The sequence below is a fragment of the Pectinophora gossypiella genome, chromosome 24 (assembly GCF_024362695.1).
Source record: "Pectinophora gossypiella chromosome 24, ilPecGoss1.1, whole genome shotgun sequence".
Classification (NCBI taxonomy): domain Eukaryota; kingdom Metazoa; phylum Arthropoda; class Insecta; order Lepidoptera; family Gelechiidae; genus Pectinophora; species Pectinophora gossypiella.
In genome coordinates this window covers 10,424,949-10,451,532 of record NC_065427.1, presented here as the reverse complement: position 1 = coordinate 10,451,532, position 26,584 = coordinate 10,424,949, and the positions used below count along the sequence as shown (strand labels likewise).

At 37.9% G+C, this 26,584-nt stretch overlaps 1 protein-coding gene across 1 annotated transcript in view; it reads right to left on the bottom strand.

The window, feature by feature from the left end:
* The window catches only part of LOC126377722 (calsyntenin-1), a 310,912-nt gene extending 285,208 nt beyond the window's left edge, over positions 1-25,704 (bottom strand). Inside the window, exon 1 of the mRNA XM_050025512.1 lies at positions 25,447-25,704. Within this exon, the coding sequence (XP_049881469.1) occupies positions 25,447-25,531 (85 nt within the window). The 5' untranslated portion in view covers positions 25,532-25,704. The remainder of the gene's footprint in view (positions 1-25,446) is intronic.
* Positions 25,705-26,584: the final 880 nt, after the last annotated feature.

The window sequence follows — 26,584 nt, the reverse complement described above, 5'->3', positions numbered from 1 at the left end:
GTTTTACAAATTTTAGACATGGCAACCCTAAGCAAACAGGATGAGGTCCCGGTAGTATCATTGCATATTACCATGCGAACTCCAGTGGTAGCCCAGTTAGAATAACGTTTGACTCTCACTTTAAGGTCGCAGGTTCGAATCTAGCACGACCCTAACCTATGATTTTCGAAATCGTTTTTCGAATTCATATTTGAGTCATAAATGATTATCACGAGCGATGAAGGAAAACATCGTGAGGAAATACTTAAACCCAAGAAATGCGTTTCGGAGGTATGTGACCTAACCTGTATTGGGCTGGTTTTGTCTTCGCGGGTTGGAAGGTCAGACAGTCGCTTCTGTTAAAAACTGGACCTGTCAAATCTTCAGGTTAGGTAAGCGGATTATTTGAACAACGATATACATCATATTACGATGTTGCTATAGTATAAAATAATGAAAGATGATTGTAACAATATTTTTTTCCCAGAAATACAGTCCAGACTTCGAAAAATAATATTTTTAGGGTTCCGTACCTTAAAACAAAAGGAACCCTTTGTTGTCCGTCCGTCTGTCGGTCTGTCAAGACCATTTTTCTCGGGAATAATTTTTCAACGAGAAAGTCAAAGCCTTCCTTAGAGATAAGTAAACGACCTCCGTGTTCCAGTGGTTTAAGCGTTGGGCTCACGATCCGGAGGTCCCGGGTTCAAATCCCGGTGGGGACATCACAAAAATCACTTTGTGATCCCTAGTTTGGTTAGGACATTACAGTCTGATCACCTGATTGTCCGAAAGTAAGATGATCCGTGCTTCGAAAGGCACGTTAAGCCGTTGGTCCCGGCTACTATTTACCGATGTAAGTAAGTAGTGTTTACATGAGCCATGTCAGGGCCTTTTGGCGGCTCAATAATAACCCTGACACCAGGGTTGATGGGGTTGGTAATCCACCTCACAACCCACACGATAGAAGAAGAGATAAGTAAATAGTAACTTTGTTAATTTACGGCAATTTGTACGGAACCTCGGTGCACGAGTCGGACTGACACTTGACCGGTTTTTTTTGTGTTTAGGTATATTAAATTGCTTGAGTAACTAATATTGTTCAATGCAAACTCAACGTTATATGAAGACAATGAAATTGATAGCCTTTTATGACTACTAAGTGTTCTTTATGAAGAAATTCCATTTATTTACATAAAATCTCGTGTTATATTTTCTGTAAATAAGTTTCGAGAATATTCTTTGAACTCACTACTCAGAATGGGTAGGTCCCATTTGTTCCATAGAACGTGGCGTCATCGGACTTTGAATAAATGATTCTGATTTCTGATAATTATGTATAGAATTACGTTGCTACCTATGTTGCTTCTTTTGATCAGAATAATATAATAACAAGGGTCATCATTTATACCCAAAAACAAAGATGAATGTCTGTTATCCATGAAATTAGATGGTTACACAAAGGCAACTCCATACAGAGCTATCTATATCTTTTTCGGAGAACGTAGCCTGGAAAGACCAGACAATCCCTATAAATATCCTCGATATAAAATTAAAAACATCTTTTACACCCCTCCGTCTAAAACAAACTTGGGTTTGCAATCACCGATGACTAGAATTTTAAACCAATACAATTTCGCCAATGGTCGCGTTGAAAACCTTGATGTGTTCCATGACACTCATTCAAGATTTGTGATAAATGCCCTGAAATACTTAAGACCAAATTCTAAACTATCTAGTAAGTAATAAGTAAATTCATAAGTTAATTTTTTTTTTATTTTACTTTACTTTCATATTTTATTCATATTTAATAAGTAGAGACTGCTGTGTTAATTTTATTACTAATTTGTAGATGCTATGTACACTGTAATTGTCATATATATAAGTCTTAATTTTAGTAATTGTATTACTTGTGAATGTTTTATACATATGATGTAGTTGTACTCAATAGATAATAAATAAATAAATAGACAATGAACTAACCATGAATTCAAACATAGCTAACAAAAAACCACTTAGCTAACTAAAGTTTCATTCAACTCTACTTTTATCGAGCACAAACTATCAAACAAGAAAAAACAATTACCTTGACAAATACCACAATAGGCATTGTACAAAAAATTACCTAAAAAATATATATACATATTTGGCTTAGCAACAATACCTGGATGTCTCAGACTGGTTCTTGCTTGAACAAATCTTTTTTCGGCTTAAAAAAAGAAGAGGTTCTTTAATTCTGATAGTTTTTTTACATATTTTGTTAGACCTGCATCTTTTCTGTGTATTCGATTCACTTATTGGTCTTATGCATCTTTAGTTTAGGTTTTTAGTGGTGCTAATTCCTGCAGACGCAATCTAATATTATTTTAAGTTATACCTGTCATTTTCTTATCCGTTGAAAAAGAAAGGGCCGGTAATCGACAGGCATAAAATTCATGGTATACACTCAATCAATTCTAAGCAGAAATCTAATACAACCGTCTAAAAATTTTACATCGGCCAATAACCCGACAGAATTCAGTAGACAGCACGTCAAACGGATTGCATACCAGCGAGATGCCTATTTTATTCGCACGGGTTATTCATTCATTTTAAAATTAACTTGTTGACAATCATCCGTCCCTTTCCATTTCTGCGGACAAGAAAATGACGGGTATAACTTAAAACAAAATTAGGAGGTGTCTGCAGGAATCGGGGCCAGTATCTACTACTAGCTTTTGCCCGCGGCCTCGCGTTAAATTCGAGGTAACCCGGTTCCCCTTTCATATACCAATTTTTGCTTCCTACCTTGAAAACTGCGAAAAATCCCATATAAAATGTTACTCCCTCTTTGACGGGGTTGGTTTTGCAAAAAAAAAAAAATGATGCACGATTTTTTTGTTAGCCACAAATAGTCCGCATACCAATTTTTAGCTTTCTACCTTGAAAATTGCGGAATGCTCCGTACAAACTTCCACCCCCATTTAAGGCAAGTGGGGGATTAGAAAGAGACGAAAAACAGCCTATCTCACTCTCCATCACTTCAATTGTCATTATTTTTAAGAACCTTAGTGAAATATATTTTACTTTTTTAACTCATTAATCTTTATAGATTTTTCGTTTAGGATTTTAGAATCTATTTATATGATCTTACAATAGATAGAAAAGTCACTGGGAGCGCCCCGGTACCATTGCACGGCCATTATTATTATGTGAACGAGCTATCTCTGTTGTTAGTATGGGATGCCTGTTCGTGTATTTTCTAATAAATTAACAGTGCCTCCCAGATTAGTAGGGACGGTACTGAAAAGTATCGGCGTCCGAAGTCCGTAATATACAACGACCCGATTACTCTAGCCATAGAAGCAGCCAATCGCGACACCGAACACTTCAGGACCGACCCCGCCGGCGTCGTCGACGATTTCCCTCAATCAGCGCTTATCGCTATCGACCCACTAGAGTCGATTAATACTTTCAAATATTTTTCCTGTCAGACGACGCCCTGAGCCGAGGTTCACGCCCAACTGGGCACCCTCAGGCCTGTTGTCTTAAACGTTGTACCGGGTGAGAGCCTTCAGCGCTCCAAATTTGTCCGGCCCAGTAGTTAATGCCATTTACGGCAAATCTAAAATAAGTCACGTCAAAAAAATAATCTCAGATTAGACTTTTTAATGACGAACCCAAATCTAAATACTTAGACTAAAATTTGTAGTTATGTCAGTTCAGTTCATATTTAACAATTTAAAAGTTTTGGCCGATCTATTAGGGTTTGTTAATGTTAAATTTAGTTCCGAAGAACTCTTGAGTTTCACATCAGTTTGTTTGATAAAACTTTTGGGTCCTTCGAACGGTTTATATTAGTCGAAAACTTCTCTAGCATAATTAAGTTTCTTATGTAAAATTGAAAAAAGTTCTAAATAAGAATTCGACTAACACAGACAGATAATATAACTCACGCTCGATCGCTTAACGTGGCCTACAAAGCACAGTATCATTTTATTTTCTAGATAACCAGGTGATTAGTTTCTGCAATATCCTGACCAAAGCAGTCAAACTCAAAAATATCTTTATTCATTCGGTTTGGTATTTGGTACAATTTGAATCGTGAATTTTTACATCTTCTTTTATGGTGTGGGTTGAGTCGTGGATTACCAACCTCATCAACCTTGGTGTCAGGGTTATTATTGAGCCGCCAAAGGCCCCTGACATCAATATGTAGTAACCGGGACTAACGGCTTAACGTGCCTTCCAAATCACGGATCATCTTATTTTCGGATAATCAGGTGATCAGCCTGTAATGCCCTAACCAAACTAGGGATCATAAAGTATTTTTTGTGATATGTCCCCGGATCGTGAGCTCAACGCACTATCATACGACCGCAGAGGCCACAATTTTACATAAATATATTTTTTTGACAAATTTGTCATCCACCTAAAACTACTGCAGCCTCTCACAATCTGTAAGCCGAGGAAAAGTAGCTGCAAGCGAAACCTCGGCACAGGGCCCTAGACGATATTTAAAACATTGGCAATACATAACATTAGCTCACAAGTATATATCCATTGAGGTAGTTAAAGGTACATCCATCGCAACATGACCTAAATACCCAAACCACACCGAGCTTTCTGTCTGTATTGCCATTAACCGGGCACAAATCCTGGAAATCACGTAACACAATTATCTCCAACAAAGTGAACAAAGCTAGACAGATAAAATATGGAATCTTCTAAATCAATAGCAGGCATTATGCATCAGAAAATATGTAAAAGCCAGGAATGCAGACAATTTAAATTCCTCAGCGGATTCAGAACGGCAATCAAAGTTGCCAAATGAAAAAGTTGCGGACGAACCTCTCTCAGTTTGTTTTCTACTTATTTGGTGCCAGTTTTATTCCCCTTTAGGGTTCCGTATAACGATGGGACCCCATTACCTAACTAACCTATCTTGAGAAACTGTTATTTAGAGAATCTCTGTCTTTTTAAGAATCCGTCTATTTGAGAGTCTTGTCTTTTTAAGAGTCTATCTTTTTGGGAGTCTGTTTTATGAGAATCCGTCTTTTTAAGAATGTCTTTTTCAGATTCTGTCTTTCTGAGAATCTTTATTGTTTTGAGAGGTGTCTTTTGAGAATCTGTCTTTATAAGGATAAAGTACTCGTCCGTCATCGCTCCGCCCCTTAAAGGACTCCATCCGTCATACCATCATAGGTGACCAGTTGAATACAAGAGTAATATCTAATCTCCAATTAAACACAACGGCTCATAAAAGTGTCCAATGTCGCCAAATGTCAAATAGCAATATTGATTTTAGACGAATTGCTTCAATGTGTCCTTTCTAACCCTCCAATTGACTATCGACTGTTAGACATCTGAATCATTTATTCAACGTAATTAGCATGGATAAACTTGCTAAAGGTCAATGTAACATTTTTGAATTTACGTCATTTCGCAAGGACAAGAAACTGCAACAGCAACACATCTTTTAAATCAATGAGGGTATACATTACAAGTTATTTAACCAGAGGAACACATCTCAGACATTTTTATCATTTAGGTAATTCCAGATGGCAATACGGCTCACCACGTAACACAATGTCATAGAGTAAACAGTAATACTACGTATAGAACGGACATTCCGCACATATTGAAATGAAATCGTATCGGTGTCGAGCTAGATTTACCTCCTTCCCCCACTGAATCTTATTTCAAGTCTTAACTTAAAAGCTGGAAGTTTTTTAGGACTAAGGGAGCGCGGGCTTTCTGTCTCGCTTGCACTTACGTATTTGGTAACGCGGCATACAGTAAGGAGATTTAAGTATAGAGTGTCCGGGTGTGTAGAGTGTGACAAATCAACAAATCTAGGTAAAACGCCGGTACTTTACAGTTCATCGTGCAATAGCCGTACCATTATCATTATTTTTCCTCACCTTATGGTTGTCTGGAAGAAATCGCTTTAAGCGATAAGGCCGCCATTTGCCATGTACTTAGTTAAAAGTCTTTTTGTATTGTATTGTATCGTGATATTGTTTTATGTTACCGGCGGAACCCTAGGTGCGAGAGTCCGACTCGCACTTGGCAGGTCTTTTTATTATTTTTTATGGGTTCTGCTTGTCCAAACTTCTCGTATTAACCATAGATTGTATCTGGGTTTAGGGTGTCGGCCGAGAAAAGGTGTGACGGTCTTTATATTATTTTATCTGGTAATGTCTGTTTTTGTTGAGCCAAACAAAAACCCGATTTTATCTTAATTAGCTTCGCTCATAGTTATAATTGCTGTGCCGGGAGTTTTGACTTTGTTCATGTAAAATGGAAAGTTCAGGATTTGTTTATTAAGTAAGGACTTAGGCCGAACGTTGTTTTAAAATTTAAACTCCATTGTTTTAACTATTGTGTCTGGTAATCTCGGTCTTACGAGGTTAACCTTATGGTTGCCTGGAAAAAATCGCTTACCCCACACAGGTGTAAGCAGAATATAGAATTCTGACACACTTCTCTTGCTTCCATGTTCATCAATCGTTTTATACACGCACGCCGGTTCAGAATAGATCGTACTAAAACTTTTTTAAGGACATCTTCAATTTGGTCAATGTACGTCCTTCTAGGTCTTTCTTTGCGAGCCTTCCGCCCTACCACCAACCTGTGCTTTCGTAAACCTTTTCCTTCATCCACCCCACGTGTCCAAACTATCTTAGAATTCCTTTCTCAATTTTAAGACATAGGTGATCTAATTATAGTTTTCGATTAATATGTGAGATACTATTCTTTTGATCTTTTCTATACATAAACTCACGACTATATCTCAATTGGGGTAGTTACAGCTAGTACCCACACCTCACCGAGCTTTCATGTTAGATATTTTATATCTTTCGTCACTATTCTAAACAAAACAAAGAAAACCACAGAACAGGTCATAAAACATAGCAACACAAGGTTACGATTTAACTGATCCGTCACAAGTGTAACCGCGCCAAACCCAACTTGATATTCGACCCGGGTGTCGCGCCAATAAATCTTGTTTGTCGAGGGATCTCAAATGTACTCTATATATTTTCTGTTAAAGAGTTTTAGCCGCTTGGGTTTGCGAGTAAACTCCTTAAGTATAACTAAGTATTTCACTAGTTTAACAATAAATACAGATTACTCACTCACGCCCGTTATTCTAGTCGGGGTTTGTAGAAGGAATGAAGTAGGTACTAGTACTTACCTTTTTTCTCATATTTTTTTTAAAGTTAACACAGTTTTATTTTATTTCTATGATCAGTTAAATAATCCTATAATGTTAATATTCAAATTCAAATTCAAAAATATCTTTATTCAGTAGGTATTAGTTAAACTTTGAATCGTCATTTTTTACATAACGAACGTCCGCCTAAAACTACTGCAGCTTCTCACAACCTGTATAGGGTAGGTAAGTATACCTGCCTAAGGTACATAGATATAATGCATAAAAAATAACATTGGCCCTACGACGCTCCCCTGTGGCAGGTCACTCGCTTCAAGGCCTGTACTTTAATAAATTACAAGGAATTTCATAGTTCAGGTACCGCATTAATATCTTATTTATACCACACGAATGTCTTTTTTAAATAAAACAAGCCAAGTGACGCAAATTTTAACATTTTGGTTAATATTCAATTCAATTTATCACATCAAAATCATAGTGTACAAAGTCGAACGCTTCTGTCAATTCCAAAAAAAGTTAAGATACTTTTTATGTCATCATGAGTCACAGCTGACAATTTTAAACGGCAATTCTAAACCTCTTTGTTGAGAAACTATCTGCTACTATCTCCAATGACAATGGCAATCGATCTTCAACTGAACTAACTAGGACAAACGGTTCATTATCTAGGTCACCACTCCTACGGTCGTCTTTTTCCACTTTTCTCCAAGTTTGGACGGCCGTTTAGTAATCTGTGGGCTGTTGAGTAGTTATTGATTTATTCGCTTTCCCGCCTACAGTTTAGGAGTCTTGCACATGGTTCGATATTTCAATAAGACATTTATAGCCTCTAGGCATTTCTCTGCTAACCCGCAGTACGGACCAGACACTCAATACAAAAGCTCGCCCCAAACTCGTGTTGGTACAGGTTTAGTGCCGCTATGCGTCAAAACAGGGGTTACCAAGGCCGCCTATAAATAAGCAATTCATCTAAAAAGCAATATTGCAACTTGACATTTGCGCATATAAAAGTAAATGCGCAATGTCAAGAAATGTCATACAGCAATATTGCTTTTTAGATGAATGGCTTTGATGTGGAGTGTCTCTTCTATATGTAGTATGTATTATTGTTTATTCTATGCCCGCAGTGCTTTGTTCTTGAGATATTTACATACAGAATCCCACAAGTAACAGGGCTTCAAATACTTTGATCGTCATTTTTTAAACAGTTGAAGACAACTTGCAGAGATGCAATCGTTTTTGATTCTACATACATACATACATAAACTCACGCCCGTAATCCCAAATGGGGTGGGCAGAGCCACAAGTAATCAAAGACAACTTGCAGCCACTGTTGATACGAAATCCTAAGATGGATATGATGAAACTTATGGTGATAAGGGATCAGCCTATCGCCCATAACATTAGTCCATCATGTTAGAGGACGCAATCCCTCTGTCGGTTTTTACGACGTGCCCGGGAAGACAAGCAGCTGAACGTGTTCTATGTTTTTTATTTGCTCCCAGAACAGCATAGAAGCATATAATAGATAATAATATAATAGATAATAAAACCAATAGATACATTACTTAAGTTACGTATATTTGAATTTTTAGTTTAAATCCGGGTAAAAAATTGTGATTATTACTCCGATTGAAATTAATTGAAAGAAATGGAGGTTTTGTTGAAGAAAATCAGATCTTCTATCGTGTGTCAGGGTTACTATTAAGCCGCCAAAGGCCCCTGACATGGCTCATATAACGACTACTTACTTACATCAGTAAGCACGGATCATTTTACTTTCGGACAATCTGGTGATCAGCCAGTAATGCCCTAACCAAACTAGGGACCACAAAGTAATTTTTGTGATATGTCTCCACCGGGAATCTCACCCGGGACCTCCGGATCGTGAGCCCAACGCTCAACCACTGGACCACGGAGGAAATCAGATCAGAATGTGATTTTTCATAAAGGCGTTTATGTGATCTATACGTAGACACGCGGTAGCGTGTCAAGCCAAGTTCAAGAAACAGAACTAGCGAGCCGCACCGTGTGTAATATTACACGAACCATTTGGAGCCACTTTTGACTCCCTCATAATATTTTTTACTAAAAGTAAGGCGACCATACATACATATGTATTATCACAATGATAAGTATTATATGTTAGGCAGTTCGACGGGTTAGAATCCCAATTGGAACACAGACAACCGAACTTTTCTAATTCGACTAAAGGCTGGATAAAAGTTTTACATCGATTCGACTTCTAAGTAATAATAATAATAATAATAAAGTTTATTTAGGTAAAATCTACGACACACATATACATTTACAACATTAAAATATACACACATTAACATTAATATTTAAGTAGTTGGAAAACATAAAGGTATATGGGTGCCGCAGTTCACCAAAAAAGGCCAGGGTTCAGTGAAAATTTACCCAGAGGGCAACACTGATTTTCAACCCACGCCGATCGGTGAAACGCGAGTACCCGCACAATAAATTTTAAAAAATAAATAAAGAGTACAAAAAAAAACGACAGTGTTACACATAGAAAGCAGAAACAAAACAATAAAAGAAAGAAATATTACACTAAAAGAAGGATCTATAAGTGAGTAGTGAAAGCAGTGTGTAGCTATGGTGCATGTGATGTGAGTGCGATAATTAAATAAACGTAATAATATACATATAAAATTTCATAATCATAATAACAAAACGAAACGAAAACGGACATCCAGGAGCACCCAGATGTGATCTAAAGAGGCAGCAACCGCTATCCCAAGTACATCGCTGGTATATCTAACCTCTGTATTTCTAGTAGGTGATTCTTTAAATACTTTTTGAATGTACACGTACTTCGCTTTCCGAAAAACAGCCTTAGCCCCAATACATATAAGCCTACATTCGGTGTTTTCTTTAAAAACAGCGTATCAATTTAATTGACTCTACTGCCTCCCACACATGAAATTAAAACAATGATTGTTACTACGATGTTTCCCAAATTGTCGGGTTTAAAATAACCATTAGAAGCTGTTTTTTTCTTTAGTCTGCTTAAATATTTAAGTGCCTTCTAGACCCTGTACAGAATATTCTGGAATATTCGAGAACTGGGGTGTTAAAATGGCCACATCGAAGCAATTCATCTAATTGCTATTTGTCATTTTTTTGCTTAGTGTGTCTATATACAATCAAAGAGCAAAAGTGCAGTCACTGAGCCCAGCGAATTATTTGTAAACAGTGGTGAAATTATGAACCATTAGTTGTCATAATAAAATGACAATGGGCACTTTTGTATGAAACTTGGTCCAAGAACCTCCACTGATGAGACTTATATGTAATGAAAGCTTATGCTTTCCCTATGATTCTGGCAAAGTTCTATCAGATTCTGTCCCGGGGTTCTTTTTTTACGGCCATGTTTGTCCTGGCTAAAAATGTGATAAAATACAGTGGGAGCTAAAATCGACTCAAGATTTGTTGCTGGATAACTAAGTCTACATAAATAATTATGTATCATATTGTATATCATTTTAAAGAGGATCTTTTCCAAAATCCGAAACATAAAAAAAAAAAACAAAAAAAATCTTTTTGTAAGCGAATTATAGTCAATTTATATCTGCAGCGCCATTGTTTCTCGGTAGCTAAGTTCAAGTTTCATGCCTTTTACCCCTTCCAAAAGTATCTTACCGATTTTTTTTATATTGCTTCCGGAATTTGATCTGAGTGATAATAACAAGAAAAATAAATAGACACCTCTCCGATAGAGACCGCCTAAGCTATTGCCTATTGCAAGAAATCGTCATCATTAGCAAGTCATTACGGTATTGCATATAAGCTTATCAGCAACTTGGAACTTGGTCCAAGAACCTCCACTGGTGAGACTTGCATGTAATGATAGCTTATACTTGTCCTATGATTCTGGCAAAGTTCTATCAAACTCTGTCCTAGGGTTTTTTTACGGCCATGTTTGTCCTGAGTGTACAGTAGTGGACTGCAAAATCACCTCACGATTTGTTGTCGAAAAACTATTTAACTAAGTCTATATACATAATTAAATATCATAATGTATATCAATTTTAAAGGGGAAGGTTATCAGAATCAGAAACACAAATAAAAAAAATGCATTATGTAAACGACTTTTAGCCAACTCACGTCCGTAGCACCATTTTTCTCAGCAGCTACGTACGAGTTTCGCGCCTTCCAACCTTTCCAAAGGAGCCCAATCATTTTTTCCTTCTTCTGATATTGCATTCTTAACCTGACAAGTGACAACAAAGAAAAAAAAAATAAAAAAAATAAGAAGAAATAAAATAGATACCATTCCGATAGAGGCCGCGTAAGCTATGGACCTATTGCAAGATAACGTACTCAAAGGCTAGTCATTATAATCCAACAGACGTAACATGATTAGAATCACGGGACGGAAATGTAGTACATCGCCTTATGCGAAAGAGACGAAATATGTGTCTCTTCAACACTAACAGTATACAGCTTAGTACGAGAGAAACAAGAAATAAGTCATTCTAATCAAGATGCAATACAATGACTCTATTGTATACAAAAGAAACACATTTATTAAACAAGTTCAGGAAATAACTGGTGCAAAAGGCGGCTTTATTGCCAAGGTAGCAATTACTACCAGGCAACCTTACGTTTACGATACGTTTGTTGTACCATCCGGCATTGTTTATAAGACAAGATATAAGCCTGGATTAATAAAACAAGATTGTGGTGAAAGAAAACATACTACATTTGCGTCCTCCCGCATTCTAATCATGTTACGTCTGTTGGATTATAATGACTAGCCTTTGAGTACGTTGTCTTGCAATAGGTCCATAGCTTACGCGGCCTCTATCGGAATGGTATCTATTTTATTTCTTGTTGTTGTCACTTGTCAGGTTAAGAATGCAATATCAGAAGAAGGAAAAAATGATTGGGCTTCTTTGGAAAGGTTGGAAGGCGCGAAACTCGTACGTAGCTGCTGAGAAAAATGGTGCTACGGACGTGAGTTGGCTAAAAGTCGTTTACATACTTAATGCATTTTTTTTTATTTGTGTTTCTGATTCTCATAACCTTCCCCTTTAAAATTGATATACATTATGATATATAATTATGTATATAGACTTAGTTAAATAGTTTTTCGACAACAAATCCTGAGGTGATTTTGCAGTCCACTACTGTACACTCAGGACAAACATGGCCGTAAAAAAACCCTAGGACAGAGTTTGATAGAACTTTGCCAGAATCATAGGACAAGTATAAGCTATCATTACATGCAAGTCTCACCAGTGGAGGTTCTTGGACCAAGTTCCAAGTTACTGATAAGCTTATAATATGCAATACCGTAATGACTTGCTAATGATGACGATTTCTTGCAATAGGCAATAGCTTAGGCGGTCTCTATCGGAGAGGTGTCTATTTATTTTTCTTGTTATTATCACTCAGATCAAATTCCGGAAGCAATATAAAAAAAATCGGTAAGATACTTTTGGAAGGGGTAAAAGGCATGAAACTTGAACTTAGCTACCGAGAAACAATGGCGCTGCAGATGCAAATTGACTATAATTCGCTTACATAAAGACTTTTTTTGTTTTTTTTTATGTTTCGGATTCTGGAAAAGATCCTCTTTAAAATGATATACAATATGATATATAATTATTTATGTAGACTTAGTTATCCAGCAACAAATCTTGAGCCGATTTTAGCTCCCACTGCATTTTAATCACATTTTTAGCCAGGACAAACATGGCCGTAAAAAAAGAACCCCGGTACAGAATCTGATAGAACTTTGCCAGATTCATAGAGAAAGCATAAGCTTTCATTACATATAAGTCTCATCAGTGGAGGTTCTTGGACCAGATTCGCCCATTCTCCTTTATGTATTTGTAGGTATTTTTGGTCTATTACAGAAACGACATGTAACCAGGAGGTCTTAAGTGCAACCAGTTAATTCATTACTTTGCAGGAAACTGATTGGACTTTTGCAGCTTATCGTACATAAATTCTAATGTGTTAATTTAATATTGCACGTGAGGGGTTGATAGTATTAAAATCATTTATATATCGAGAACCATTTATATATCGATAGAATCGAGAACAAATATTTGGAACAAACCATAAAGATCCTGAACTTCCTCTGCAAAATCCACAATCACTCAATGAGCGAAGTCAAAGACCACCTGTCTTATAAAGCCTACCTACAATGAATGCGCGGGCGCGGGCGCAGGTAATAAGGAACTTTCAAGAGAATAAAATACAGATGGACCTGTATAACTCCAACGTGATAATTACCTATTTTTTCATTGCTCGGGTAGAAACATAATTATTCAAAAATATAAAGTAATGGCAGAGGGATATATAAAAGTAAATGTTGCTTGATATTTTAACTCTCTCTCTCTCTCTCTCTCTTTTGTTGTTGGATCAGATTTGTATAGAATTATGTTGTCAATACTCAATTATTTATTATATGCATTCCATGTAGTCCAATGGGGAGTTACATAGGCATAGGAACCATAACATGGACCCTGTAGGGCACAGCAACGTTGAAAGGAAGAGAGAAGTTTAAAAATTCGTCTACAGTATAATAGCTCTTTTTAATTAGCATTGTTTTTAGATTGTTTGTAAATATATTAGTTTTAGTTTCATCTTTTAAGTAGGTACTTTGGGAGCTTATTATAGGTTTTAATGGGCATTGCTAACGGGCACGTGGCGTTGTTGCTACCTATATTGCTTCTCTTTATTTTGATCAGTATAATAATGGTTGGAAGATGTGTTGTGCCTGAGTGTAGAGGTATTATCAAGAGTCATCATTTTATACCCAAAAACAAAGATGCATATGTCTGAAACCCATGAAATTAGAAATTCAAACCAAGGCAATTCCATTTTTTTTGGCAATTCAATTAGACAGCGCCAATTACATTTTTAATAAAGAACGTGGCATGGAAGGTCTCATTCAAACTGTTCAGGTAATATGAAAATGCATCCGCTTAAAGGCGATTGCGCACGTAGACGCGCCGCAGGAGCCGCAAGCGCCGAAATCATCGCATTTTGCGGCAAAATGCAGGTCTGGCAGCCCAGATAGGTGCGCGACGTAGCATACGATGTCATACAAAGATTTATAATTCCGGCCAAATAGTGAATGCCATCTGCGACAAATCTACGTCAAAAAACAAAGATTTATAAAATGCGATGACTCCGGCGCATGCGGTCCGACTCGCGCTCGCTTCCGCGCCCGCGCAATCAGCATAAACGAGGTCTAAAATTGCAAAAAGTGTCCCAAGGCATAAGGCCAGTGTCATTCAATACTTGAGGTACCCGTTTACCGAGGGCCGGAAGAAAAAAAACTTGCACCTGTTTGCGAAGATATGATGGGGAAGAGTTTTTATAGGTTTCTTGCGCATTATAGATAAGGTGTTTCAGTAAGGTAGGTTTTGCGTTGGAAAATTTTCGCTTGAACGCACATTGGCTGGGCCGAATACAAATACCTGCAGAACGCCGAATATACCGATGTTACTTCCGGCAATTTTTTATTTAAATTTTGATGGAATAAAGTATATTTCAATTGAATGAGGCTATAAACCGCCTATTTTTCCCATCAGGTGTCGCTACTGTTGAGTGTTCTTAAATTTTGACAGTTCCCCATACTATTTGAGTAAACTAACATACTGTTTATATTTTTGCACTATAACCCTTTACGCAGCGTTTAACTTCAAAATCATAGCATAGTATTTAATCCCTATAGATCGGATACAAGAAAACTTATTTTCAATCAAAACTGCCTTTTTCGAAACGGGTACTGTTCTTTTTCGTAACTCATCCTTCAGACGGGATGTTCTGCACGTTGCTCCACATTTTATAGCAGTTTATCACGAATTTTAGCTGAACAGTGCGGAGAACTGTCAAAATCTCAACCGTGCTGCCGCCTACATTTGAGCTTCTAGTTTTTATACTCAATGAACTTGTCACTGCAAAAAACGTAACCAAAAATGTCGGCCGTTATATGAAGCTATCCCACTGTTTGCCTTGATGTATACTGCGCAAAGCACTTGATAGAAGGGATCCCGTTTTTATGGGTTTCTAGTCAGCACGAGGTGGTACAGATAACTCAATTGTTATCGTCTGGTTTGTGTTCGAGACGCAATTGCTGGGTTATACGATTATCTGTTTTGTATCCTGTTTGCGGAGATTATTTTAAATCAACTACAAAAAGAAGGATGTTTTCATTTTGACCCGAGTGTATATAATATTTATTTGTACACAATAGAACAGACAAAAGAAACATACAAAGAAAACACACAAAAGAGATAAGCTTATCTCTAGAAAAGAGATTTCTTCCAGCTGACCTACGTGACAAAGAGACATGCAGTGTATAACACTATAGATAGACATACCTACCTATATACGCGTACAAACTTTATGAAATTACATGAACAAATCTACCTACTAATATAAAACTAAGAATTAAAATAGACTTAATATTGTGGGAATTGCATATTATTTCAAAACGATAAATTATTCATCAAAACTTTTGTATGGAGTATAGCCATCTCTGACACAGAAAGACAGAGAGATACCCGAAGTCTTCGAAATGTGGTGTTGGAGGAGGATGGAAAGAATAAGTTTGGACGGAAACGTTACTAATGAAGAAGTGCTAGTAAGAGTAAGGGAAAGGAGACAAATGTTGAGAGATTCCTGATGGGGACATGTCACAAAAAAAGTGGTCCCTAGTTTGGTTAGGACTAACAGGCTGATCACCAGATTGTCCGAAAGTAAGATGATCCGTGCTTCGTGCACGTTAAGCCGTTGGTCCCGGTTACTACTTACTGGTGTAAGTTAGTAGTCGTTACATGAGCCATGTCAGGGGCCTGTGGCGGCTCAATAGTAACCCTGACACCAGGGTTGATGAGGTTAGTAATCCACCTCACAATCCACACGATGGAAGAAGCTTAACACTATTGTATGCCAGTCACGTGAATCTTGCTCTAAACCGACACTATGTCAACATCCAAAACAGTTACGTGCCTTCCGAAGAACTGAAGCAACTCATCCTAATTAGGTCATACGCGTGACTTGCATAACTTATCTACGCAAACCGTATTAAATCCTACGCGCCATATCTCAGCTACAAAGGGCTAAAGACAATGGTCTTAATGTGAACAATTCTAAACAATGTAGTGAAAACAATATGGACTCATGTTATAATACACGAGTCATCTATCTAGGGTAAGGAAGGGGATCTCGTGGCTGACTTTGCAAACTGAATCAGAATCATTTATTCAACGTAATTATCATGGATAAACTTGTTGAAGGTCAATGTAACATTTTTGAATTTACGTCATTTCGCAAGGTGTTACGGCTGAGGAGAAGAAATGACAAGAAACTGCAACAGCAACACATCTTTTAAAAACCAATGAGTGTATACCATCATCATCAGTCCATTAACGTTCCCACTGCTGGGGCACGGGCCTTCCCTATGGTGGCGCAGCGGTGAACGCGCTCGGTCTTCGATTGTTGAAGTAAAGCAACTTTCGCAAAGACCGGTCATAGGATGGGTGGACAAAAAAAAGTTTTCATCTCGAGCTACTCCGTGCTTCGGAAGGCACGTTAAGCCGTTGGTCCCGGATGCATTAGCAGTCGTTAATAACCATCAATCCGCACTGGGCCCGCGTGATGGTTTAAGGCCCGATCTCCCTATCCATCCATAGGGAAGACCCAGCAGTGGGGACGTTAATGGGCTGATGATGATGATGAAGCTTCACAATGGCAAGAGGTAATGGCAGATTTGGCAAAAAAAAATTGATAGGTACCTACGTCAGTTAGCGACCACGGAGGCCGTCACACAGAGCTTGGCTTACTAATAGATGGAGAAAAAACGAAGAACAGTCATCTGCTCTGTGGTCCAGTGTAGTATCACGCTCCTCATTTGGAGTTCCTGGGTTCGAACCCCGGTGGAGACGTATCATAAAAACATTCCTGTGATCTGATGTGTTTGGATGGCCCGAAAATTTTCTTAATTTCCCGAAAATAAGATGGTCCGTGCTTCGGAGTGCACGTTGTCTGCCCCAACTACTACAGCGCGGCTTTGGCAGGTCTAGTGCTTGAACGGTTGTCACATTGTATTCTAAGTTGTTGCCTACCCCAATTGGGATCACAATAGTCAGTTTACTGCTACTAATTATTCGATGTATTTTCATAAGCTTTGAATGACATCATTAAAACATTTGAATTTGCATATATTTATCATTAATTCGTGGATCTGAAATATAATGAGGATACCTTTAGTTTTAAAATCATCTCCATTATCCCGTTTCCACAGAGTCCGCTTACGTAACCTGAAGATTTGACAGGTCCGGTTTTTTACAGAAGCGACTACCTGTCTGACCTTCCATCCCGCGAAGGGAAAACCAGCCCAATACAAGTTAGGTCGCATAACTCTGAAACGCATTTATCGGGAATGTGGGTTTCTTCGCGTTGTTTTCCTTCACCGTTGAGCATGTGATAATCATTGATTCAAACATGAATTCAAAAATCATCGGTCGATAAGGTCTAAAATACATAGATTATATACGTAAATATCTCCAAAAGAACTCTGAAGAGAAGAAACACTGGATAATTAATTATAGTTAAGTACCCACACTTCAGAGCTTTCTGATAGACTATCGTGTCAGGTGAGCCGTATCGCCGTCTAAAATTGTCAAAATTTTCCTCAAGCCCTAAAGATTAAACCATAAGTCAATCTTTACATTTAATCGTATTTCCTTTATCACAAGCACACCAATCCTTCTCTTTACCCTTTCAGATTAAGCCGGATTATACCGCTCAAGCCATAAGCCAGGTGATTTGTAGCCCACTATAATTCCGATAATATTTACTATTGTCACAAGTGGGTGGGGTACAAAGCAAAGGGTTAAACAATGATGGTTGAAAATCAGTTCTCTTAATGCCGATTGTGAGGTGGATGACCAACCCTGGTGTGTCAGTGATGGCTTATGTAACGACTAAGATACATCAGTAAGTAACCCTCTCTCTCTCTCTATTTAACAGCTGCGCTCTTGTTGGTGGAGTAATCACCATTCTTCTCTTCTTCCCGCCAAAACCTTCACCTCCCGATACGACCTGCACCTTCTCTTTTATTTGTTTCATAAATGTTCTCCTAGGTCTACCCCTTCCTCTCTTCCCTTCAAGTTTTCCTTCTATAATGTTTGTTATAAATGAATCGTGTCGTATCAGGTGGCCAATCATATTTCCTCTCCGGTTCTCTATAGTCTTCAATAAATGGTTCTCAATATGGTGGTTTATGGTTGTAGATCAAGTAGCAACTGGGACGCGTAATTAGAAATGCTAGTTGAAACCGTCCCCGCTGGCCGTGACGAACTGGATTAAGATTTCCAAGCGAAAAACGCACGGAAACCCTACTCCAATACGTCCCAGACGCTGACGAACTTGAGTAGGATTTACATTAGGATATCGTCGTGTCTTATAGGGAAGTCAAGGAATTGGCCTTTGATAGACTGGAACGGAAAATGCTACACCGACAAGAGCGTTCTACATTTCATCTCGGCCGGCGGATACGTATTGCACTAGCATTTCTAAATACGAAACCGGGACCAACGGCTTTACGTGCCTTCCGAAGCACGACTCATCTCACTTACGGACAATCGGGTGATCAACTAGAGCTCACTGAGCGTTTTTTTTTTGTGATGTTTCCACCGAGATTTGAACTTAGGAGCGGATCATGAGTGCAACGTCAAGCACTGGACAACGAAGAATTTTGTTTGTATTTAGAATCGAAAGGGAATCAAACCAACACAATAAGTATACTTTAACTTTCTTTTTTTCTTCACTTCTTGACCATAGAGATCACGAAAGAAACCGACTAACAAGCGTTCATTACTTACAGAACAAGTCGTATTTGCTCAAACAATTGCCAAGTATAGACAGTGTTCTCTGCATTCATTTCACATACACTTCTTAATTGAATTCCTATTAGCTGCACACTTGTATAGAACTGAAAGCTTTTGAAGAAATTCCTAATATTACTAGGTCGGTACAGTTATAGTTAGTGATTTTATTTCAATAAGATGCGCGGGTATGTGACCTAACCTATATTAGGCTGGTTTTCCCTTCGCGAGTTGGACGGTCAGACAAGCAATCGCTTCTGTAAAAAAACCGGACCTGTAAAATCTTTAGGTTAGGTAAGCGGACCCTGTGACACGGAATAACGCTAGGGAGATAGTGGTGTTGATTCCAGTACACACAATCTAAGTTTATTTAAAGTTATACCTGTCAATTTCTTATCCACCGAAAAGTAAAGGGTAATCCACAGACATAAAAACGGAACACACGTCAATTTTAGGCAGAACATTAAAAAACACTTCCAAAATGATATATTGGCCAATAACCCGACAGAATTAAACTGACAGCACACAGCACACGTCACCGGATTTCATATGAGCGAGATTTATTGGCCAATAACCCGACAGAATTAAATGGACAGCACACATCAAACGGATTTCATATGAGCAACATGCCTATTTTATTCGCCCGGGTTATTCATTCATTTTAAAATTAACAGTTGTCAATCATCCGTCAATTTCCTATTCGACGAATAAAGGCGGGTATAACTTAAAATAAAATTAGGTGTCTGCGGGAATTGGGGCCAGTGATACGATGTTTGTAGTGTCCAAAAGTTCCCGAAACTTTCGACACAGACATCCCTAGTGTCTTTAGACCTAGTTCGCAATCAGCAGTACCAATTAGGCGACATAATCCTTACCTAATCCGTCTGCGAATACACGATTACCTCAGTAATTGTCTTAAATGTTTAGTTCCACGATCCAGAGTGAACAGGCACCTTCTGGGCGAGCTCACTCCATCTTAGGCCTCGTCAATGCCTTCGGGCAAGTCTGGGGCCAAAAGCAAACCCATCAAAGGACCAAAAGATATATTCCACTATTATATTGATGTCCACACAGCCTCCGCGGTCTAGTCTAGAGCGTTAGGCTTACGATCTGGAGGTCCGGGTTCGATTCCCGATGGGGACATTGTCGAAATCTCTTTGTGAGACTGTCCTTTGTTTGGTATTGAATTGAATCACCTGATTGTCCGATAAAGTAAGATGTTTCTGTGCTTCGGAGGGCACGTTAAGCCATTGGTCCCGGCTATTAGCCGTAAAATATACCTCCACCAACCCGCATTGGAGCAGCGTGGTGGAGTATGCTCCATACCCCCTGCGGTTGATTGAGGGGAGCCCTGTGCCCAGGAGTGGGACGTATATGGGCTGTTTATGTTATGTATGTGTTATATTGATGTCCAAAACGTAGCCAAACAGTATTAGGGAAGGATTCTAGTCTTAAATCGTCTAATGCAATATTCATGGTGCATTGTGTGTACAATTTTGCATATTGAATATTTGATCAAGTTCTGAATGAAGGCGTGAACACTAAAACACGTATTCTAAGATTCACTCAAACCTTGCTCAACTCCATCCTTAGTTGAGGCGACCTGGTCTTCCTTGAACTCAGCTCTATTTTACGAAATGGACATTCTGCGAAAGAGACGTTTTGCGAAAGCGACGTTTTGCGAAAGGGACGTTTTGCGAAAGGGACGTTTTGCGAAAGGATCTTTTGCTACCAAGGGACATTTTGCGAAAGAGACATTATGCGACGAAAGGGGCTCAAAATCGGTAATCTCAGACGGCGCCTCAACCTTAACTCGAGTTCACTCCAATATGGCATGACGTAAATTTCGTATTATTATGTTGGCAGTATGACATGCTCGACTCCAGTGAGCAGTCCTCAAGTCGAGGACGTAAATGGTGCTGATTCCTGTACACTCCAACTCAAGTTTATTTTAAGTTATACCTGTTATTTTCTTATCCACCGAAAAAGAAAGGGGCGGATAATCGGCAAACATGAAATTTATGGAGCACACGTCAATTTTCCAAAATGTTATATTGGCCAATAACCCGACAGAATTAAGTTGACAGCACTCGTCAAACCTGCCTATTATATTCGCCCGGGTTATTCTTTAATTTTAAAATTAGGTAACAGTTGTCAATCAGCCGTCCCTTTCATTTTCGGCGGATAAGAAAAAGACGGGTACAACTTAAAATTAGGAGGTGTTTGCAGGAATCGGGGCCAATGACAGTTTAAAATATCAAAATGCTCAGCTGAAGAAGAGTCGAGTAGATCTTAGAGTAGGGGTGTTAGTCTGTATTATGTTTTACGGTAGCCTAAAACAGTATGAAGGAAGCGCTAAGTACTTATCAACTGTTAATATTTCAGCGTGCATACCCATGCCTTATATATCCTATGCAGAATATAATTAAGGTTAATTAAAACGTTGCATGAATATAATATATATGTTAGACTATGTTCGTAGAATAAAGAAACACGTCCAATTGGAGATGTCCTTAGAAAAGGTTCAGTACGATCTATTCTGAACTGGCGTGCGGGTATGAAACGAAATTGATGAATGTTGAGGAAGCAAGAGAAGCAAAACGAATTTCATATGCTCTGTATACCCCGGTAGAAAATAGGCGTGAGTTTATGTATGTATGTTCATCTTTAGATCATAAAAGATTATCACGTACTCAGCGGTGGAAGAAAATGTCGTGAGGAACCCACAATCCCGAGAAATGCATTTTCGGAGGTATGTGACTTAACCTGTATTGGGCTGCTTTTCCCTCCACGGGTTGGAAGGTCAGAAAGCTTCTGTAAAAAACCGGACCTGTCAAATCTTCAGGTTAGGTAAGCAAACCCTGTGAAAAACGGGATAATGCATAAATAAGTTAAATAGAAAAAAAGGCTTTTTGTCAGGTTCAGCGGGCCTAGCACCGTAAGCACGCGACTCTTTCTCGCCGCGACAGAGATCATCTGTCTCTTTCTGTGCAGTACTGTGAAAGAGTGACGAGTGACGTATGTTTAGGCGAGAAAGAGTCGCGCGCTTAACGGTGCTAAGCCCGCAGATTTGTCTTTATTTAGTAATCAGAATTGACAGACGACCTCCGTGGTTCAGTGGTTGAGTGTTGGGCTCACGATCCGGAGGTCCCGGGTTCAAATCCCGGTGGGGACATATCACAAAAATCACTTTGTGATCCCTAGTTTGATTAAGACATTACAGGCTGATCACCTGATTGTCCGAAAGTAAAGCGATCCGTGTTTCGGAAGGCACATTAAGTCGTTGGTCCCGGTTACTACTCACTGATGTAAGTGCGTAGTCGTTACATGAGTCATGTAGGGCCCTTTGGCGGCTCAATAGTAACCCTGACACCAGGGTTGATGTGGTTGGTAATCCACCTCACAACCCACACGATAGAAGATCAGAATTTCATAATTTATCTTGAACCTATTACACGAACTAGGGGTAGTAAGAGGTAAATCCATCGCAAGATGAACTAAGTACCCACACCTAACCGAGCTTTCTGTTAGACCAACGTGATAATAGGTGAGCTGTGTCGCCGTCTATAATGATCGAGCCAACTGTGTCAATATAGTCAACTGGTTGTTTATTTTAACATTTACAAGTTTACCTTAGAAAATAGCTAATATATTACATAATATATCACCGACAAGACGCCAACATCACATCACTAAATGATCTAATGCATTATTTAATATACTTTCATTCATAATTCAGAAATATGCATTGTCTTCAAACAATTGATTTCAATTTCATGATGATTATAGTAATAAATTCTTTTGTAATTTTGTTACACGAAGATTATTATGTCATCCGTACGCATAAACTCACGCCCGTAATTCCTAATGGGGTTGACAGAGCCCCAAATAATCATACAATAAATTAATGAATGATTTAGATTCAAAAATGTTAAATTGACCTTCAAGTTTATCCATGATTCTGATTCTGTTCTAAATATTATATTCAATACTGAAACAGCAAATAAACGTCATCACTTCACGTCTGTATCCCCAGGGGGTAGGCAGAGGTGCAGAGTAATATACACCCATTCCTCGTCAGGTATACATCAAATAAATTATAATTTCAATCTTGCTGAACAAAGTATGATGATTTCGTGTTTTGGACGGCACGTTAAGCTGTTGGCCCCAGCTATTAGCCATACAAAAACACTTCCATCAACCTGTAGTGGAGCAGCGTGGTGGAGTATGCTCCATAACCCCTCCGAGGGGCAGCCCGTGCCCAGGAGTGGGACGTATATAGGCTGTTTATGTACAACAACATACAATTACTGCTAAATAATTATATTATAATAATTTTTAAAATTTTGATACTTATCAAATAATAACATTTCAAAACAATTTAACACTGAAATTGCACAGTACATTACACCTTTTCTTGTTAAATAAAACACTAAAATCTATTGATTTATCTTATAATTAAAGTTACACATAATGAATAACATTATCAAGAAACAATAAAATCTTCTAATGAAAAGACTTCTTAGGGCAGAGAAGGATATAGGGGATTTTCAGGATAGTCTTCCACTCTACAAGCTGGAGGGAAAAAAAATAAAGGATTAATTGAATAAAGAAACACAAAGCATGCATTCAGGGAAGGCTTGAAGTTGGGAGAAGGAAAAAGTAGTAGTAAGGATGTAATTAATGTTTTTTGGTTGAGCAGGTAGGTATATATTGCTATTTAGCAAGGCTATTTATAAGGCCGCCTATTGTACTTATGTTTTTATTCGTATGTTTATGTCCTCTGTATTTGTCGTGCAATAAAGTATTATTGATTGATTGATATAGGAAATGCTGTTATGTATTTGTGATTGAATAAATATGGATGAGAAACCGAGAATCAATATTCTTATTTTATATTGTTAACCAAGTTATAACTGCTTATGGTTATTGGACCTATCGCATGTTTGGTCACAAAAATGAAAAAAGTATCTTAACGGAGCTTTCTTTCTATAGTGTCAGTTGTGGGTTGGGAGGGTAGCTTAAGGCTTTTTACACACAATATACAACACAATAACAAGTAAAGGCTAATTGGGTAGTTTCCTAGTTCAAAGGTAAATTATGAAATTTTGATTACTAAATAAAGACAGATCTAAAGGTGACAAAAACATTTTCTTTTCTCTATTTAACTTATTTACGAATTTTAATAAAGAAAAATGTAATAATAAGTGCGACATTTTGTCACGTTTTTCTATGATGTCACAGTGTACTTTATCATACAAATCCCATGGTCAAATTGTGTTTTGACGTTTAGTAAAAAGTAACCGATTTGACTAGTTGGAAACTACCCTATTACAAACTACTACAAATAAATAGAAACCATTTTATAAATAAATTATTTGAGAGAGATACAGAGGATAAAATGTGGAATAGGTAGGTTATGGGTGCTATTGGGTACCAGTTTTTATTACAAAATTCACAAGGTACCTACCCACCCCCATGGCAAAGGCAATGCTTAAATCAATGGGGTAGCTATATGAGCTATAGGCTGACAAGTATTTATGAAAAATCTTCACTGAGACATATTTTTTTACCAGTTTTTAGAATATAAATTATGTAACAAAATATGGATAATTATGACAAGGATAGAGCATAAAGTGTAATTTTGTGTCTTTTTCTATGACTGGAATTTGAATTATATTTTAGAATTGCCTTGTAATTTAATTTACACCATAAAAGTAACTCTCTTCCATAGTTGTAAAATAGTTCTTTTGCAGATTTTGAATAACTGAAGTTTGTATGTCTGCCTATTTACTTCTAAATAACATTTTTCATGAATCATAAATGACTTTTATTTCCAAACTGTGTTGTTTTCAATATTTATTACCTAACAATCTCAACGTATTTATAATGTGTGTTATTTTTTTAAACCTGTTGTAGGTTTTATCTTAGAAGTCTACTGATGTCTCATCAAAACAAGATTTAAGACAATTCTAGACATGACAGGTCGCACAAACGAGACTATAGCGGATTAGCTTTAATAAAAACGTATGAATCAACTGCGCTAAACTGTGACGCGAGACTGTAGGCTTTATAGCTGTGTGCAGTCATGCACCAGACTTAAGAAGTCGTCGGGCCGGTTTGGAGCCCTACACCCACACGGACCCGCCTGTCCAATAGCAAGCCGTGTCCACCACGTTTGGGACACTTTCGAAAGCCCCCAACCCAAATACGACACCGACACATACAAGAAAATGACTGAAAAGCTCCTCTAACTATTGAAAAGCCACTATATTCTTTCAAAAGAATTTATTTTGTACTTTATCTGTTTTTAATTAGGCAGTTACGTAAATTTGGAAGATTTTAGAGGTGTGTAAACTGTGAAATAGGGCACAGAAGGTGTGTGATAACAAAATAAATAGATACACGATGAAAGATTTGGTATTTTGGTACCTTCATTGTCGTTGTTTCCCTGCGCCCCGAGCACAGAAGCCACCAAAACTCCCAGGCACAAAATGCTCCAAGATCTCACAATCATTTTAACTGATCAAATGCCGACACTGAGTTCACAGTTATAGCGTAAATAACAATTACACACTCGACATAATCAAACTATGACACTCGCGCTCCGGGCAGCGATCGGCCTTTCTTTCGCAAATGGCGGCGTATGACGGATGTGCTCATCGATTGCATTCGAGTCTGCGCGTTTCGGAAGGTCGTTTGACGTTTTGTAAATCGACCATTCACTCTCAAATTGTTTTAGTTGCCAGCGTGAAAAATATTCTTTGTCTTTGTTTTACTTATTGATTTGTCTCTTTTTACCCAACTATACCAGACGGAGTTTTGTAAAATATCATGGTAAAATGGTAATAATAATTTATAAACTGGAGTTTCACATCTAGTTCAGAAATAAAATGACAATCCATACATATAATCATCAATCAATCTTTTAGGTTGCGTAGTATGCATGAATAAAAATAGATACTGCTATATCAGAGAATAAAATAAGGAATAATACTATAAAGTTCAAAGAAAGGTCTAAGAACAAAAACAATATTTATTTTTCAAAATACATATATAAGACAAAACGTGCGTGTTTGTCCGTTTTTAGTATTATTTTATTAGTGTTTAGTTAGTGATTAAAGACTGGAACAGTTTGTCGTAGGCTGTGTCTCAAACTATTTAATATTGGAGTTTACAAAGCTACAGTAAATAAGCATTTGCTAGGTACGTGTGTACTTAGAAAACATGAAATCGCCATAAATAAAGAAATCCTGAGAAAAATATGCTGTTCCCGCGAATCGCATTTTTTAAATTTACTCATAATATGTATCTCTCTCTCTATTTAAGAGCTGCACAAGAGCGCATAATATGTATATGATAGAATATTTTTATCCCTACAGAGAAAATAAACGTGGAGCGGCATAGTTCGATAGTGAAGCGGTGACGCGGCGTTTTCTAAATGCACTATGGTAAAAAAACAATAGTCGGTTGTTTGACTGATTAACATGATGGAGATGGACACAATAAGCCAAGAAGAAATCTGTTTTAACGTCAATTGGCATTGGCAGACCACGTTGCGCCTTATTGT